Source organism: Oncorhynchus keta, chromosome 22 (assembly GCF_023373465.1).
Source record: "Oncorhynchus keta strain PuntledgeMale-10-30-2019 chromosome 22, Oket_V2, whole genome shotgun sequence".
Lineage (NCBI taxonomy): Eukaryota > Metazoa > Chordata > Actinopteri > Salmoniformes > Salmonidae > Oncorhynchus > Oncorhynchus keta.
In genome coordinates this window covers 27,157,797-27,177,493 of record NC_068442.1, presented here as the reverse complement: position 1 = coordinate 27,177,493, position 19,697 = coordinate 27,157,797, and the positions used below count along the sequence as shown (strand labels likewise).

Genomic DNA, 19,697 nt, shown 5'->3' with positions numbered 1-19,697 from the left:
TCACAGTCATTTTTGTCAAATATTCGTCAGTGCATTTTTTTCCCATGAAATAATTGACTTGTAACTTCCATCATGTGCACATTAAGATAGCCTTGTCCAACGAGGCCTACTATCCCCTCATATAGCTGGCACATTGCTATTATGGAAGATAGTAACCAATGCCAGCCATGACTTACCATAGGCTACATAGCCTTGGCAACAGGTTTAACAATTTAAGCGTACAGCTCTTTTCTCCCAATCATAACCTTGGGATGGGGCTAAATAACAGTGACTCGTATTTGCCGACTGCAAGAGCAGCAGTACAGATGAATAACAGCACACATGGGAAAATGGAGCATGTGATGTGATCAAAGCGAAAATAGCCAACATGAAAGTAAGAGAGTAAACATTATAGTTTTTAGTTGAGGTTAGTTACAATTAAAGTGTCCTGGTTCGCTGGCTATGCATCAGTTCAAAATATTTCTGAGTGACTGAAGAGACTGCCCGGAAGCTGTGTGACTGAAAAGCCGTTAATTCTGCCAATGAGAGGATGGCATTAAATATTCTGCAAAGATATGAATGCTTATGATTGGACAAAAAATATGAATGTCTAATTGAATGTCCATTAGTCTCATGTGGAATTCTAGTCTCGTCACATTTTCGTCAACTAAAATGAAAACGAATTTGTTACTAAAGTTATTGTGTTTTTCACGGCATCTCGTCTCGCTATCGTCATTAGTTTTCGTGAGGAAAAATAGGTTGTTGACAAATATTTTTCATCATAGTTATTGTTGATGAAATTAACACTGGAACAAAACAGTGCGTCACCAAATGCATCAATGTAAAAGTTCACTTGTGTAACTTCTGTTTGATATAAAAATCAGCCAAATGCAATACATCCTAAAAAAAGAGTTTGGGGTTTGGACAGGCATGCAACATAGTATATTTAGAAATGTAGAATTTAAATGGCCAATAAATAAGAGGAATTGTGGCTTTGACTCTACTGCCAATAACTTTTTCTAGGCCTATCTATTTGCCATCAACATGGGACTGCAGTGAGAAAGTGAGACATTTGACTACGAAGCTAAATCTTTCATATATTTTCTCCTTGCATTTTAAATCCAACTACTGTATGCATTACAGTCATGAATAAATTGAATAAAGAGGTTGTTTTTCTATGGAATTAATATACATATTTATTACAGTATGTCTACCCCATCTCCCTGAAAGGTAAATGGTTGGGAGAAAATATGTAGGTTGTAGACTACCAAATCAGTTGACACTATATAATCCTTTCATCACAATGCTTTTTGTTCAAACTAAAAAAAGACCTAATTAAAAAACACATAATGTAGTTACTAATGAGTTTCACTGTTCTGAAAGGATGAAACCGGTAGAAATAGTTGGTATTTGAAAGGATGAGTGTAGGGGAAAGAGAGGTATGTTATATATATAATATAATATATATATATATATATATGCCATTTAGCAGACGCTTTTATCCAAAGCGACTTACAGTCATGTGTGCATACATTCTACGTATGGGTGGTCCCAGGGATCGAACCCACTACCCTGGCGTTACAAGCGCCATGCTCTACCAACTGAGCTACAGAAGGACCACATGTTATTGTGTGAGGAATATTGCGAATGCACTGTAGCCTATAAGAAAAGGGGTAATAATGCACTGTAGCCTATAAGAAAAGGGGTAATAATGCACTGTAGCCTATAAGAAAAGGGGTAATAATGCACTATAGCCTATAAGAAAAGGGGTAATAATGCACTATAGCCTATAAGAAAAGGGGTAATAATGCACTGTAGCCTATAAGAAAAATGGTAATAATGCACTGTAGCCTATAAGAAAAAAGGTAATAATGCACTGTAGCCTATAAGAAAAATGGTAATAATGCACTGTAGCCTATAAGAAAAATGGTAATAATGCACTGTAGCCTATAAGAAAAAGGGTAATAATGCACTGTGGCCTGTAAGAAAAGGGTAATAATGCACTGTGGCCTGTAAGAAAAAGGGTAATAATGCACTGTAGCCTATAAGAAAAAGGGTAATAATGCACTGTAGCCTATAAGAAAAATGGTAATAATGCACTGTAGCCTATAAGAAAAAGGGTAATAATGCACTGTGGCCTGTAAGAAAAATGGTAATAATGCACTGTGGCCTGTAAGAAAAAGGGTAATAATGCACTGTAGCCTATAAGAAAAAGGGTAATAATGCACTGTAGCCTATAAGAAAAAGGGTAATAATGCACTGTGGCCTGTAAGGAAAAGGGTAATAATGCACTGTAGCCTATAAGAAAAAGGGTAATAATGCACTGTGGCCTGTAAGAAAAAGGGTAATAATGCACTGTGGCCTGTAAGAAAAAGGGTAATAATGCACTGTAGCCTATAAGAAAAAGGGTAATAATGCACTGTAGCCTATAAGAAAAATGGTAATAATGCACTGTAGCCTATAAGAAAAAGGGTAATAATGCACTGTGGCCTGTAAGAAAAAGGGTAATAATGCACTGTGGCCTGTAAGAAAAAGGGTAATAATGCACTGTAGCCTATAAGAAAAAGGGTAATAATGCACTGTAGCCTATAAGAAAAAGGGTAATAATGCACTGTGGCCTGTAAGGAAAAGGGTAATAATGCACTGTAGCCTATAAGAAAATGGGTAACAATGCACATAGCTGGGCCAGAGATTTTATTATGTTGGGAATTACTATTGCATTACATAGTAAAATTACTGTACCTCTGTGACTTCCACAATGCATTATCAACATGTGAAAGAAGAGACATAACATCATCGTTGATCAATGGTAACATAACTGAGAGGCAAGTTAAAAGCATATCAATCATTGTAGAGTTGTAAAAACATTGTTATGCCTTTTCATGTGTCGAAAACAGAACTTCTCCAGATTTCATGCACTTACACCTTTTTATAATGGACTGACAGTTACATTTGGATATTTCTTCTAAATCCTTGGTAGGTTATGCATTAAATGTATAGACTACGGCTATCAATATATTTCCTTGACTTATCTCTGACACCATGACAGGGTTTTAGGAGAGACATACTTTCTAACTGTAATCGAGCCCATTTAAATGATAGATCCATGCATGATTCAGCCCTTTCATCTGATTAATTACAGTTTATTGAGTGTTTGCAGTGGAGCACTTTTTAATGAAGAATCCAATCACATATTGGTGTGGCACATATGGGGTTGTAACTAATGACCAGTGGGCATTGTGTCCTAATAACGTACGCCATACAATTATCACTGGGAATTCAGATGGATCAAGAAAACCTCCAGAACTAACCACTCTCCACATGGCTGCTCGCTCAGCCTCACATCAACTTTCCACGCTTCCCTGGTACCCAAACCCGCCCTGCCCTACCTTGTCATTGTTACGGAGAATCAGTGAAATCTCATAGGTCTCTGAGGGCGTATAATTCTGGAACACAATCTCTGAGGGGTATGGCTGGAACATGGCCTGGTCCACATCAATGGTAGAGAACTGAGAACAGCACAGAGGAAAAGTAAAAAAGACAGGATTCTTAGGGTAGGAACAATAACATACTTTTTTGAGCAAGCCACATTGTGCCTTTAGTAACACACATATTACAAAATAATATTACATAATAATTATTACATAACAATTGCAATTGTTTAAGTTACATTAGATGGTCTCTACTACTACAGTAGGAGGTCACATCAGACAATGCTGACTAAGGGAAGGGTTCATAAACTTAATATCAATTCTGTCAAAATGACCTTCATCTCGTAATGATGATGCATTCTGTATTCTGCAACTGTGGAAATTTACTCCACACAATCGGCCAGCTTGTAAGTGAAAAAGAGAATGCCTTGATTTGAACCCCCTTCATCCTATTTGACTTAATTTTGTATACAATTTCAGAAGATGGGCTCTGATTTAAGGACAAGCTGGTTGGAAAATAATTATAACAACTATGGTTTTCCTTCACAGAAAATACAATCGAGTGATCGTGGCATGCAACTATGGTTTTCCTTCACAAAAAATATATTAGTACAACACATTCGACAGACAATATCTTCATTTTCATCAGATGATAACAGAAGTGCAATGCTATTCGGCTAGCAGCCACACAAGTAAATGAGCTTACAATGAAAAAGCAAGGTATTTTTTTCAAAAACGTTGCATGGCCATCATATTTCTAATGTTTATCTTAGAATTAATGTAGCCAGCTACATTTCCTAATGTTTTGCTGAAAGTTAATCTTGCACCAAAAGTACAGGAGAAAGGTAGCTACACATCTGCTCATAGAATGCCTGTTCATGAATTCTCATCAGAGTGGAAAAAATTAACGTTGGTCTGATGACGAGCAGAAATTACAATAAGAAGCATTTTAGATCTGCCTTTACAAAACGCTTCAAGATATTATTTCCCCCCACCCCTTCTTTTACCGCTTTTTCTCCCCAATTGGTAGTTACAGTCTTGTCTCATCGCTGCAACTCCCGTACAGACTCAGGAGAGCCGAAGGTCGTGAGCCGTGTGTCCTCCGAAACACAACCCAACCAAGAGACTGCACTGCTTCTTGACACAATGCCCACTTAACCCGGAAGCCAGCCACACCAATGTGTCAGAGGAAACACGGTACACCTAGCGACTGTGTCAGTGTGCACTGCGCCCGGCCCGCCACAGGAGTCACTAGTGCGCGATGGGACAAGGACATCCCTGCCGGCCAAACCCTCCCCTAACCCGGATGACGATGAGCCAATTGTGCACCGCCCCATGGGTCTCCTGGTCGCGGCCCGCTGTGACAGAGTCTTGACTCAAACCCAGAATCTCTAGTGGCACAGCTAGCACTGCGATTCAGTGCCTTAGACCACTGCGCCACTCAGGAGGCCAGCAAGATATTTCTTATGCGTTTTATATATTTTGTTCTATGTGAAAAACTAAATTCTGCATTAACGTGACCCCTGAGCCTAAACATATATAATATTAGACTAAAACATAATAATTTCAAACCTTGCTTACATTTGTATACAATCACATATACTGTATCCTTCTAGTATGTGTGGGAATACTTTGGAAATGTATTTATTTTTGCTCAGAAAACTTGTAGAATCACCAAACTCGGCCTGTAGGCCGCAAGTTGGGAAATCCTGTTGTAGTGCATTTGCATAGACTTTACCTTCTGGTGAGTGGTCTCAGTCATGTCTATCAGCTCTAGAATGCGTGGTGGGTGCATCGCATGTGTATTTGCCAGACGCTCCTCCGTAGATTGAGACATCTCTTGTGCAAAAGCGGATGGTGTCAACTACATTGAGAAAGGGAATTCAATGAACAGAATCCATGAGTGATCATTAAATAAAAATGTCCATTCTTGACCACAGACATATTCCTGGAATGTTATTATTCTCCCCTTTTAGAATAGGTCAACTCAAACACATTCTGCTTAATTTTCCCCATAATAACATCTCTCCATCAGTTAGTTCATTAATAAGTAAACATAGAACTGCACTCATTTCAAAGTCAGGGACACATTTTTATATATATATAAATGAATAATGAAGTAGGAGGATATATTCAATAATAGCTGCAAGTCATGTGTATATTAAAAACATACACTCCATATGAATGTACTCACTTTTTTAGGCATATCCTCTCTTCTAACTAGTTTGGGATTCCTGGGTGCCACCACTTTGCTCTTGAATCCCTCTGGTATTTTCAGAGGCAGGCTTGGCAGAGCCGCATGGGATGCCTGAACCTTGGAGGTGGGCATTGCAAAGTTGGATCTTTCTTTGTTTAGTTCATTTGAGAATACAGCGGATCCTGTTGAATATGAACACATTCATTTATTTAGAAATCAACAAGACAGACTCACTAAGAGTCTTTATTCTAGTAGATACACTACCCTTCAAAAGTTTGGGTTCACTTAGTGTCACGAGAATTTTCAATCCCAATGATAATAACTGACAATCAATAGCTCTGACCAATCCCTGAGATCTGTAAGACCATGGGTTTAATAACAATTAGTCAAAGACTCAGCTTATGCAAAAAGATAGTACAGTTTATTCACGACAACGTTCTGAAGTCCATTATACAAAGACATCCATTTTATAGCTACGCACATACTTCCACACAAACAGTAGGTATCCTACGCACATACTGTACATACACACAAACAGTAGGTGAGTTTTATCCTTCTCCATAGTTCTCACCACTGTTCTTCTGTGTTTACTTAGGCACACACACATTTCTCTCTCTCCCAGTCCAACCTAATTCGACTTGTGTTTAATACTTTAAGTATTCCTTATACATGCAACATAAACTATACTCGCTAATGGTTACGTTTCAGGGTACAATTATTGAATCATTATCTTTAAACATATCAATGATTTTATCACTTAGTAATGTCCGTGTTTTTTTAAGCCATTTTTTTGTCCATTAAAATAACATAAAATCGATCAGAAATACAGTGTAAACATTGTTAATGTTGTAAATCACTATTGTAGCTAAAAACTGCAGATTTTTAATAGAATATCTACATAGGAGTAGAGAGGCCCATTTTCAGCAACCATCACTACTGTGTTCCAATGGCACGTTGTGTTAGATAATCCAAGTTTATCATGTAAAAGGCTAATTGATCATTAGAAACCCCTTTTGGAATTATGTTAGCACAGCTGAAAACTGTTGTGGTGATTAAAGCAGCAATAAAACTGGCCTTCTTTAGACTAGTTGAGTATCTGGAGCATCAGCATTTGTGAATTTGATTACAGGCTCAAAATGGCCAGAAACAAATACCTTTTTTCTGAAACAACGCTGTGTTCTTTAGACTAGTTGAATATCTGGAGCATTGGCATTTGTGGGTTAAATTACAGGCTCAAAATGGGCAGAAACAAACACCTTTCTTCAGACAGTTCTGTGTACTACTCCCTTCACAAAACAGCGCAAACTGGCTCTAACCAGAATAGAAAGAGGAGTGGGAGGCCCCGGTGCACAACTGAGCAAGAGGACAAGTACATAAGGGTGTCTCGTTTAAGAAACAGATCTCTCACAAGTCCTCAACTGGCAGGTTCATTAAATAGTACCCGCAAAACACCAGTCTCAACATCAACAGTGAAGATGATGGCCTTCTAGGCAGAGTTCCTCTGTCCAGTGTCTGTGTTCTTTTGCCCATCTTAATCTTTTATTTTTATTGGCCAGTCTGAGATATGGCGTTTTCTTTGCAACTCTGCCGAGAAGGCCCGCATCCTGGAGTCGCCTCTTCACTGTTTACGTTGAGACTGGTTGGAGCTGCAAGTTGAGGACTTGTGAGGCGTCTGTTGCCGGGGGCGGGACACGAGCGCCCCGGGATGCGGGCACTGAAGGGGAGTTCGCCCAGGGCGCACTTGATCCGCCACATACACTTGAAACAAATCTCCAATCCGAAAATCCGAGTCAATCACCACCTTCCGGAGACACCTGAAACCCCACCTCTTTAAGGAATACCTAGGATAGGATAAAGTAATCCTTCTCACCCCCCCCTTAAAAGATTTAGATGCACTATTGTAAAGTGGCTGTTCCACTGGATGTCATAAGGTGAATGCACCAATTTGTAAGTCGCTCTGGATAAGAGCGTCTGCTAAATGACTTAAATGTAAATGTAAAACTGCAGCCAAAAATGCTTTCTGCTACTTAGATCAGTGAAATGTAAGCTAAACTGACAACGGAGTGAAGAGCAGAAATCAACTAGCAAGCAAGTCGCAGCAATGAAGAACGCGAAGGGTGGAGAATTCTGGCACATGGGAGATTTTCGGCACAACACCTGGATGTCTCGTATCCTACTTATACACTCGTAAACAACTTAAGCATTACGAAACTTCTATTCGATCAAATAAACCTCAATAACTTAGCAAATAAACCATTCATTTTTTGTTGACCAAATTCATCACTCTCTCGTTAATCGCCATACAAAAAACGAATTCATTGTGGGCGAAAAAACGAAACCTGCTTGAATGAGAGATTTCCCGCGGAGTTGGGCCTCTCTTCCTCCCTGCTGAAGTTATGTTACTTGGCAAGTCTGGTGGTAAACAGTGCTCAAAAGTAATTTATTTCGTGTTTTGGATCAATTACAGCCTGTGCGCAGAGATAACAGTAATTTATTATTATTGGTAACGAAGGTATATTGAATCCATCCAAATTTGTCAATATTTCGTCTTGCGTTCAAATCTGCAAACAGTACAATAACGTTATACTAGCAACCAACTAACGTTAGCAACTAGCTAACGTTAGCTATAAACTTCAGTAAATGTGTCTACATTATCAAGCCAGTTCAAACATTTTATATTCAGTTCTAGGTTCTTTATATTCCTACTAACCAGGCATTGGCATTTGTTTTTAAACTTACAGAATAGTCACCAATAGATGTCCCTCTCTTTCTCTCCTTTCAGTTTGTAGCGCATTTAGCCGTTACCATGGCACCGACTCTACGGGCGTGCTGGTTGCTTCTCATTGGTCACGTGGTCCTCATTGATCATTGGTCACGTGTCCAAAGCGGGAATAAAAGGGTGGGTTTCAATAGATATGATCAAAGTTAATAATTCTAATTGGGTATCAAGATGACAAATGTTAGATTTATCTAACTAGGCTTCATTAGTAGGCTATGTATGCATTCCTTTCTGAGCACTCAAACTACATGTGAAACAGTTTGGAAGTCTTGTTAGACAATATGTATGCTACATTTGGGGTATTAATCTATAAATTGTGGTGCCAGCATATTTGTAATGTTTGCTATCAAAAATGTTTAATGTTTCTTTAACAGTTATTTTATCCCAGTAGACATATGCATGAGTATGCACTAGGTAGTAGAACGTGTGAAAGATCATGAATAATAGAGTAGCAGACTATTTTGTCCTGAAGACCCTGATACCAGGGGATTTCTCTCAAAATGCACATGCCTATTCTGCATCACCAAAAAATTACAGTATGAGTCCAGGCCTAACTCCCTATGCCACATTAATTGATAAGATATCATATGTCAGGTTGAGTTAGAATATTACAACAGTGTAGGGAGTCAATCACCACCTTCCGGAGACACCTGAAACCCCACCTCTTCAAGGAATACCTAGGATAGGGTAAGTAAGGGTAAGTAATCCTTCTCACCCCCCTTCTCCCCCAAAAAAAAAAAGATTTAGATGCAAGTGGCTGTTCCACTGGATGTCATAAGGTGTATGCACCAATTTGTAAGTCGCTCTGGATAAGAGCGTCTGCTAAATGACTTAAATGTAAATGTAAATGTAGAGGTTTGACTTCAGCAAAAGGGCCGAGAAAGACCTTGAAGTAGCCAGCAAACTGCAATATTTCTCGATGTAGTCCTACACAACCAGGCCAAAACCTGACGTCTAACCACACTTTTTGCATTTCACATGAGTCAGAGCACATGGAGACATTCAAAAGAGTGGGCATATTATATTTATATTTTTTGGGGGGGATTACCCCCCCAGCCCAAATCATAGTTGACTAATTGAGGTCTCTGCTCTGAGTGTTAACCAAACTATTAACGTGGGTATTTTCAGTGTGAGAGCGTGGTTTCAGGTAGACAAAAGTTCCCCTTCATGCACCTTCACTGTCAGTAAATCATTGTTTTGTGGTTAAGCTTTAATGTAGAGTTGTGTATTATTTGTTCTGCATTAGTCATAGGATCCTTTCAGTTCCCTATGTTGTCAACGGCTAGCCCGCTGTCAGTGTCAGTCCTCAAGGTTTATTGCGCGGGTCAGTGAGCGCCCCAGTCTGTTAGACAATTGGATTAGAACAACGAGACCTTTCAAAGGAACCGCAAGTCCAACGACTCCTCCTCCGTCACGCCACCCTCCCATCACTGACCTTGTCCTACGAGTACCGTTTGTAGCTAAACGCTGTGGCTGACGAACAAACCATTTCTACTGTAGCTTTACCTCATCATCAGCAATGAACAAGTCATCCTCAAACAAATGCAGGTAAAATAACATATTGGTCTATATCGATGTAAAACGAAGTAAATGGCATATATATATATATATATATATATATATATATATATATATATATATATATATATAAGTGAACGGTTGTCCTCCCGATAGGCTACATAGTAGAGCCTATAATAATTTTCACAGTAACCCATGAAAGTTCTGCCAAAATGCCAGTTTAGGTCAGTAAAATCGTCATATCGTGGGTAGCAATGTGTCGGTTGATTAGGCTACATGAAATAGGCATATTTTCACATATGGCAAGAGATTATCGTGGCTCTATTTGATAGATATCAATACAAATAGTTGATTTACATATCAAAAATGTATGTTATTTATAAGGTTAACAATTTAAGCTTTTTATCTCCCTATCATTGTTAGTAACTAGGCTGCCTACATCCTCATACGTAGATACACGTTAGCGTGGGCAGCACTTAAAGAAACATGCTTCCTTTTCATGCAAACTCTATTCAAAACGAATTCAAGCATTGAAAGTAGCCCTAGCTTTTGCCAGCTCATTTGAAAGGAAAGGGACTCGCCGTTGTCTGTCAATAAATACAAAATGAGTGGCCATTGTGCGTGTTCATTGTGCGCCTGGTTCAGTAGGAGTGTGCATTCGCGCGGCTCTGTGGACCATCCTGAATGGAATGCGCTGATCCCGCAGCAGGCAGCAGCACCACGGACACCTCCGCACTGCGCTGCCACTGAATCATCCAATCCTGCTGCTTATTTCACTTGCTCACTGAGCCTTTGTAGCTCCCACCATTTTACTACAGCGAGCAGAAGGTTGAATTGCCACTATTTTCCGTTTTAAATCCAGCTTTATTATGAAGCGTATACAACCCATAAAACATGCCCTGCCGATATAAAAGTTTATGGTGACTGGAGGTTTATTGCTAACATCGAATAGGAGGATGATATTTATTTTTTTACTAGCAGAACTCAAACTGCCTTCTGCAGCTAATGTTTGTTAGAGTGACCTCTAGTCAAGTGATCTAATTGGGTTTATGGTAACTTATAAAAGCTGTGTAAGCCTGCTTTTAAATTACAGGACTTGCAATCAATCATTCACCCGATGAGTTTGCCGACAACAGTGATGTGTCTCAAATGAAGTCGATGTGCTTGTAGAGTTTGAATGTGTAGAAGTTAATTACATTTTGTTGAACTCACGATTCAATTTAATTCAAGTAGATAATCTCTCTCTCTCTCTCTCTCTCTCTCTCTCTCTCTCTCTCTCTCTCTCTCTCTCTCTCTCTCTCTCTCTCTCTCTCTCTCTCTATCTATCTATCTATCGATCTCTCTCTCTCTCTCTCTCTCACACACACACACACACACACACACACACACACACACACACACACACACACACACACACACACACACACACACACACACACACACACACACACACACACACACACACACACAACCAAGAGAGGGGGTTACAGGGTGTGTTGTGTCTGTGATTCTGTTGTTACCAGCTGTAGAAGTTGCTAAGATACTTTTGAAGATCACCCTTCTGTAATTGACAGGTTGAGCTCATCAACTAAGAAAAGTTACTATTGGTTGTGTTCAGATGAAAGGTATATAGTAACCTATCTCAGCTGAAACACATATTACCTTTGATGATTTAAATTAACGTCAGGATTGTGGGTTCGATTCCTGTGACCACCCATATGTAAAAATATATGCACAAATTAATGTAAGTCACTTTGGATAGAATCTTCTGCTGAATGGCATATATTATTATTATTATATTTCACTGAATAGCATGCACTTACTATGTTTCTTTCCTCAGTTACAAATATGAGGATTATAGAGAAACAGCTGATTGGTTGCTGTCCCACACTGAGCAGAGGCCTAAAGTAGCCATCATCTGTGGCTCTGGCCTGGGCGGCCTGGCTGACCTGCTGGACAACAAGACCGTGTTTCCCTACAAGGACATCCCATGCTTCCCCAACAGCACAGGTCAGACAATATCCTTATCCTGTACTGTCCCACCGGAAAATGTACAGCAACACTCTGTCTTCAGTTTGTACATGCATCATTACATCATCCTGTAGACATTACATACTATCTTACAGTGTTATGCTTAGTGAACACTTGACCAAAGCTCAATATATGTTATAATGATCATTGATAACTTATGCATTTAATCATTTAATGTTAGATAAGAAATATTTAGGTGGATGTTTTGAAAGTTGAAGTAAGAACACCAATCTTTCACTGTGACCCAGAACCAGACCTTCACCCAATGCTGGCTGCTGCTTCCTGTCCTTGGGACCTGACTGAAATATTTACATTCAGTAATTCTATAAAAATGCTCCACCTTTTTTTCTTGTTGCACCACTGCAGTACAAGGACATGCCAGTCAGCTGGTCTTTGGGGAGCTGCAGGGGAAGCAGTGTGTCTGCATGCAGGGCCGCTTCCACTTCTACGAAGGCTACAACATTGCCACAGTGAGCTCCACTCTCTCCACACACCAGAGCCATATCCTCATTACATTTTAATATATGTTGTGGAAGTGTAATTGAAATGCTTGTATATCCCATGGTAAACCTGACACCTGTTTTATGGGATGATATTTAATTTTAAATGCAGCTACTATATTCTTTCAAATGAGTAGTGAAGATACTCAATGATACTTCTCCAGTTTGTACTTTTATGAAGAACATAAGTCCCATAATGTTAGAATAACACAGTTAGTGTCTTGAGTTAGCTTTTAACCTCTGTAAAAGTAGCATACCAGGCAAGTTGGGTTAACCTTTGACAGTGTGAGTTGAATTTTCATCGTACATCTTTGGACACAATAGAATCTGCACTCTGACATGATAAGACACACACTCTACACACACCTACACATGGATGTTGTATTGTAAATATGTGATAGTGGAGTAGTAGCCTGAGGGAACACACTAAATGAAAACAGTGCAGGCTTGCTATTAAACATTTTTAGTACTGAGCATGTGATCTCTTATCTCTAGTTCTTCTTTCTCTCTAGGTGACATACCCGGTGCGAGTGTTCTTCCTGCTCGGGGTGGAGACCCTGATTGTCACAAATGCTGCTGGGGGGCTGAACCCCAACTTTAAAGTCGGTGACATCATGCTGATCAAGGATCACATCAACATGCCAGGCTTTGCAGGCCAGAACCCACTGTGTGGTCACAACGATGAAAGGTGAGCCTTCCATCACTCCTGGTTAGAATAGCAGTCTAGTATAGTCCCTTGATCTTTGGAAGGAAGGGTCATGTTGCACGTTCCTGCTGTCTGAGAAGCCTGATTACTGGCATTATATTACAGTAAAGCGCATGGGTATTATACTTGTGGACTTCTTGGATTGTACTTTATCCTTTACCTGACATTGAGGGTCTCTGATATGACACAGGACTTTATGTATCTCTTCAGGTTTGGAGTCCGTTTTCCCTGCATGTCGGACGCCTATGACAAAGACCTTTCTATACTGGCCAAAGAGACTGCTGAGGAGCAGGGCTGTTCCTCCTTCATCCAGCAAGGCGTGTACTGCATGGTGGCAGGTCCCAACTTTGAGACCATCGCAGAGTGCAGAGCTCTCCAGAAACTAGGCGCAGATGCTGTGGGTTAGTATGGTTCATTGGGCTTTATCAATGCCCTGAAATCTTTCAATAGATGTCCATTTCTTCTACAGAACTCTAGTGCTTGTCTTCTTTTTCACCCTCTCTGTGCTCTGTAGGTATGAGTACAGTCCCTGAGGTGGTGGTGGCTCGTCACTGTGGTCTTCGTGTCTTTGGCCTGTCTCTCATCACCAACAAGGTGGTCACAGACTACAACAGCCAGGAGAAGGCCAACCATGAGGAGGTACTGGATACCACAAGAATGCGCACTCAGGACCTACAGAGGCTGATCAGTAACCTGCTGGCTAAGATGTAGATCAGCCCCAGTCTGTCTGTGTTAACTGCCCAGGAACATAGCTACTGTAAGGTGATGTTATACAGAAAGCACAGATGCATATATTCTAGAGAAATAGCTAGCAGACAGATCATTGCAATCACATGATATACGTAATTTGAAGGAAAGGCTAGATCGCTTTAAATGATGTCTTATTTGTTTACATTTCTCAGCACAGAGGCTAATGCTAGTATTGCTACTTCAGTTTGATTTGACATTTTATAGGCTAGGATTTGTCTTCATTGTGTAATCTCTAAACTGAAGCACTGTAAAGAGGCATACTAACCAAACTCACCTCTTCAAAAAGGGGTTGTCCATATGGCTATAAAGTAATGTAATACTTGAAAATAATATATTCCTTTGAATTAAAACAAAACTGAAAATGCATCACACTGAAGTGTAAGATATGTAGCCTTCATGTACATTAATGTATTGCACAATTATTAAGTACAAATTAATCTCATGGTCAATGTGATCATGGGATCAAGCACTGAAAGACAAATCAATGGTCTGTATATCACGTGGACCAACAATCATTGTGTTGTTGCTCATTAGTAATGATTAACAATGTATATTTCTTCCTTGTTAGACTTATTATTCTACCTTTCTAGAATCCGACTGCTCCTTGATGGAGAGATCGCCAAAACTCATCATGGTTATAAGAATAATCAAATTTCTCAGAGTGATGAGAAGTAAAACTTTTTTTTTAAACTCTAACATACACTGAATATACCAAACATTAGGAACACCTTCCTAATATTGAGTCGGGGCATGGATTCTACAAGGTGTTTAAAGCGTTCTACAGGGATGCTGGCCCATGTTGACTCCAATGCTTTCCACAGTTGTGTCTAATTGGCTAGATGGCCTTTGGGTGGTGGATCATTCTTTATACACATGGGAAGCTGTTGAGCGTGAAAAATCCATCAGCCTTACAGTTCTTGACACAAACCGGTGCGCCTGTCACCTACTACCATACCCCGTTCGAAGGCACGTAAATCTTTTGTCTTGCCCATTCACCCTCTGAATGGCACAAGGCTTAAAATCCCTTCTTTAACTCTCCTCCCCTTCATCTACACTGATTGAAGTGGAGTTAACAAGTGACATCAATAAGGGATCGTAGCTTTCACCTGGATTCACCTGGTCATTCTATGTCATGGAAAGAGCAGGTGTCCTTAATGTTTTGTATATTGGGGACCAGTTATTTTCGTAATCATAAAAAGGAGACTGTTGTTGTCAGATGTTTTTCACAGTTGAGGAGTAGTAATGTACTGTATGTAAGAGATTAACTTCTTTACTTTAATTTCAGTTGACCTAAAATCGAATGTGTTTTCACATAATATACGGTTTAAAACCAGAAAATTACACTTATAAAATTGTGTACTGTTATTGTGAGAGTCACATGCAGTAAAGGCAAAACAATACTGAGCACCTTGAGTAGGAGGTTGTGTGTGTTTGTTTGTGCAGGAGCAATGTTAGTGTGAGATTACAGGTAGTGAAAATCCTTTGAATGGAATGGTTTATTACCTCTCGTTTATGTTCATATTGACTCATGAGCAATATGGGAAGAGAACAGTCTTTTAATGTGTTTCATAGAGTAGTACATTTATGTTATGCTTTGTTTTAAAAGGGCAAGTGGGCCTCCCGAGTGGCGCTGTGCCACTAGAGATTCTGGGTTCGAGTCCAGGCTCTGTCGAAGACCGGCCACGACCTGGAAACCCATGGGGCGGTGCACAATTGGCCCAGCCTTGTCCAGGTTAGGGGAGGGTTTGGCCGGCAGGGATGTCTTGTCCCAATGCGTACTAGTGACTCCTGTGGCGGGCCAGGCACAGTGCATGCTGACACAGTTGCCAGGTGTACGCTATTTCCTCCGACACATTGGTGCAGCTGGCTTACGGGTTAAGTGGGCATTGTGTCAAGAAGCAGTGCGGCTTGGTTGGGTTGTGTTTCGGGGGACACACGGCTCTCAAACTTCGCCTCTCCCAAGTCCATACGGGAGTTGCAGTGATGAGACAAGACTGTAACTACCAATTGGGGAAAAATAAAAGGGCAAGTGAGATGATTATCATCAATAATGTTGATCAATAAAAAGATCACGCAACATCCCTCCTTCCCATCCCTATCAGTATTTTGAAATAACTTTGTCACAGCACTGAAAACATACAGTTGAAGTCGGAAGTTTACATACACCTTAGCCACCTATTATTTAAACTCAGTTTTTCACAATTCCTGACATTTAATCTCAGTAAAAATTCCCTGTCTTAGGTCAGTTAGGATCACCACTTTATTTTAAAAATGTGAAATGTCAGAATAATAGTAGAGAGAATGATTTATTTCAGCTTTTATTTCTTTCATCACATTCCCAGTGGGTCGGAAGTTTACATACACTCAATTAGTATTTGGTAGCATTGCCTTTAAATTGTTTAACTTGGGTCAAATATTTTGGGTAGCATTCCACAAGCTTCCAACAATAAATTGGGTGAATTTTGGCCCATTCCTCCTGAGAGAGCTGGTGTAACTGAGTGAGGTTTGAAGGCCTCCTTGCTCGCACACGCTTTTTCAGTTATGCCCACACATGTTCTATAGGATTGAGGTCAAAGATTTATGATGGCCACTCCAAAACCTTGACTTTGTTGTCCTTAAGGCATTTTGCCACAACTTCAGAAGTATGCTTCGGGTCATTGTCCATTTGGAAGACCCATTTGTGACCAAGCTTTAACTTCCTGACCAATTTCTTGAGATGTTGCTTCAATATTTCCACATAATTTTCCTCCCTCGTGATGCCATCTATTTTGTGAAGTACACCAGTTCCTCCTGGAGCAAAGCACCCCCACAACATGATAGCCAAACAGATATATTTTTATTTATTCAAACCAGAGGGCATTTCTCCAAAAAGTGCGATCTTTGTCCCCATGTGCAGTTGCAAACCGTAGTCTGGCTTTTTTATGCCAGTTTTGGAGCAATGGCTTCTTCCTTGGTGAACTGCCTTTCAGATTATGCCGATATTGGACTCGTTTTACTGTGGATATAGATACTTTTGTACATGTTTCCTCCAGCATCTTCACAAGGTAATTTGCTGTTGATTTGCATTTTTCGAATTAAAGTACGTTCATCTCTAGGAGACAGAACACATCTCCTTCCTGAGCGGTATGGTGGCTGCGTGGTCCCATGGTGTTTATACTTGGTACTATTGTTTGTACAGATGAACGTGGTACCTTCAGGCATTTGGAAATTACTCCCAAGGATGAACCAGACTTGTGGAGGTCTACATTTTGGAAAGATGACTTGTGTCATGCACAAAGTAAATTTCCTAACCGACTTGCAAAACTATAGTTTGTTAAAGTGGTTGAAAAATGAGTTTTAATGACTCCAGCCTTAGTGTATGTAAACTTCCGACTTCAACTGTAGATCTAGACACATCAACATATACACTAAACATGCTCCAAAATGTGGTGAATGAAAAGGAATTTCCCATCCCCAATCCATTACATAATTCAATAGTTCTGCCAACACACTGTAGAAGTGGAGCTGAGATGAAATATTAACACAGTGAGCCCAGCAGCCTGCCACCAGAAATAAAGAAATATCTCCAAAGATGCTTCTATCTATGGCATACCATTGCAAATATGCAACAAAATGAAGACCAAGAAAATAACACTTTTTAAAAATGGTTAAGAACAACATTATGTGTCATACAGAGTACAATCTAAGCTTGATGCCCTCAATCTCACACAAATGATCAATGAACCTACCAGGTACAACCCCAAATCCTTAAACACCGGCACCCTCATAGATATCATCCTAACCAACCTGCCCTCCAAATACACCTCTGCTGTCTTCAACCAGGATCTCAGTGATCACTGACTCATTGCCTGCGTCCGTAATGGGTCTGCAGTCAAATGACCACCCCTCATCACTGTCAAACGCTCCCTAAAACACTTCAGCAAACCTTTCTAATCGACCAGGCCCGGGTATCCTCGAAGGATAATGACCTCATTCCGACAGTAGAGGATGCCTGGTTATTCTTTAAAAGTGCTTTCCTCACCATTTTAAATAAGCATGTCCCATTCAAAAAATGTAGAACCGGGAACAGATATAGCCCTTGGTACACTCCAAACCTGACTGCCCTTGACCAGCACAAAAACATCCTGTGGCGTACTGCATTAGCATCGAATAGCCTCTGCGATATGCAACTTTTCAGGGAAGTTAGGAACCAATATACAGGCAGTTAGGAAAGCAAAGGCTAGCTTTTTCAAACAGAAATGTGCATCCTGTAGCACAAACTCCAAAAAGTTCTGGGACACTGTAAAGTCCGTGGAGAATAAGAGCACCTCCTCCCAGCTGCCCACTGCACTGAGGCTAGGAAACACTGTCACCACCGATAAATCCATGATAATTGAGAATTTCAATAAGCATTTTTCTACAGCTGGCCATGCTTTCCACCTGGCTACCCCTAACTCGGCCAACAGCCCTGCACCCCCCACGGCAACTTGCCCAAACCTCCCCCATTTCTCTTTCACCCAAATGCCTTTTACATGCCCTCCAACACCACGTCCAGCACCATCTGGTCTCCCATCCAGGGAGGGACTGACCAGGACCAACCCTACTTAGTTTCAGAGGCAAGCCAGCAGTGGGATGCAGGGTGGTATGATACTGGTAAAATTTTGAGCATAATGGTGCATCGTGGTGCAACCAGTCTGCAGCGCCTCTCACATTCTTTGGTGAGAACCCTGCATAAACATGACTGAATTCCTATCATTCAAATCTATTTGACCACCACACAAAGGTTAGATTAAAAACCACATGTCTGGAACAGTGCTGTGTTATAACAGAGAAGGCAACATTGGCATTGCTATGAGCGATAGTGCTACATCACAGTATTTAATAATAATAATAATTATTATTATTATTATATTATTATTATTATATTATCACAGTATTTAATTTAGCCACTTGCAGGCGTGTAACAATCTCATAGTTTATTGCATGATATCATGATGTCTCTGGGAGTAAGCTACGGTAGATACATTGTGTTAATCATACATTGCACACTTTGTTTCATTTTGGGTCAGATGTCAGATATTGGTTTTGTTTCCTCCTGTCTTTTCCCTCTTTTCTCTTTTCCAGGCACATCTTCCATCCCTTTTTGCAGCCCCCCATCTCTCAAACACCAACTGCTACCAACTGCTAAATCATCCTAAAGATCCCAAAACCATTTTGGCTCACTACACATTAATGTCACTGCAACTATGTTCTCTCAGGCCCCATATTTCAGGGACACTTTCCAAGATCTCTATGTGGATAACAGATTTCAGTTAACAGTAAACCCATATGAGTCACTAAACTTGTAAATCACTCACAATAAAATGCGATAATGATTGATGAACGTGATACTAGTTTGGACAATATGTTATTTCTCTTCTAAATAAACACACAACCAAGCTAAAAAAAAAAACTGTGCCCATTTTTAGATCAAGAGGCACGCTCTCCCTGTCTCTCCTACCCAGATATCTCTTAACAACACAGACACACACACACACATTTTGGTGTAATCAGTAAATAGCAATCCAACTGTTGACGGAGAGACTTTTTTTACTCTCTTGCATCAAATGTTCGAAGCTACCAGAGGGAGAGTCTGTAAAATACAGTGTAATAATAAGAGAGGGATTTAAAATTATTTTGGGAGATTCCCGCCTACACACACACCAGTGCACCGTGGAACAACACACACTCTTTTGAAAGTTTGTTAAGTTTTTCTTTTTTGCTCATTAAAATCTCTAAATAGTAGAGGAAGAAAGAAAGAAAAGAGATACATGAGCAGCAGAGATGG

General features: G+C 40.1%; 2 protein-coding genes across 3 annotated transcripts in view; one reads left to right on the top strand and one right to left on the bottom strand.

The window, feature by feature from the left end:
• The window catches only part of hydin (HYDIN axonemal central pair apparatus protein), a 66,757-nt gene extending 58,300 nt beyond the window's left edge, over window positions 1-8,457 (bottom strand). For both annotated transcript variants that reach the window (XM_035798611.2, XM_035798612.2), the window contains exons 1-4: window positions 8,347-8,457; window positions 5,605-5,789; window positions 5,149-5,274; window positions 3,369-3,488 (exon numbers count right to left, since the gene is read on the bottom strand). In XM_035798611.2, coding sequence (XP_035654504.1) covers window positions 3,369-3,488; window positions 5,149-5,274; window positions 5,605-5,739 — 381 coding nt within the window. In that variant the 5' untranslated portion in view covers window positions 5,740-5,789; window positions 8,347-8,457. The remainder of the gene's footprint in view (window positions 1-3,368; window positions 3,489-5,148; window positions 5,275-5,604; window positions 5,790-8,346) is intronic.
• A 1,235-nt stretch (window positions 8,458-9,692) lies between these two features.
• pnp6 (purine nucleoside phosphorylase 6) lies at window positions 9,693-15,304 on the top strand. The gene is made up of 6 exons (XM_035798610.2): window positions 9,693-9,934; window positions 11,745-11,914; window positions 12,302-12,405; window positions 12,948-13,123; window positions 13,352-13,542; window positions 13,656-15,304. The coding sequence occupies exons 1-6, from the start codon at window positions 9,906-9,908 to the stop codon at window positions 13,850-13,852; spliced, it is 867 nt and encodes a 288-aa protein (XP_035654503.1). The 5' UTR covers window positions 9,693-9,905; the 3' UTR covers window positions 13,853-15,304.
• The last annotated feature ends 4,393 nt before the right edge of the window (window positions 15,305-19,697 follow it).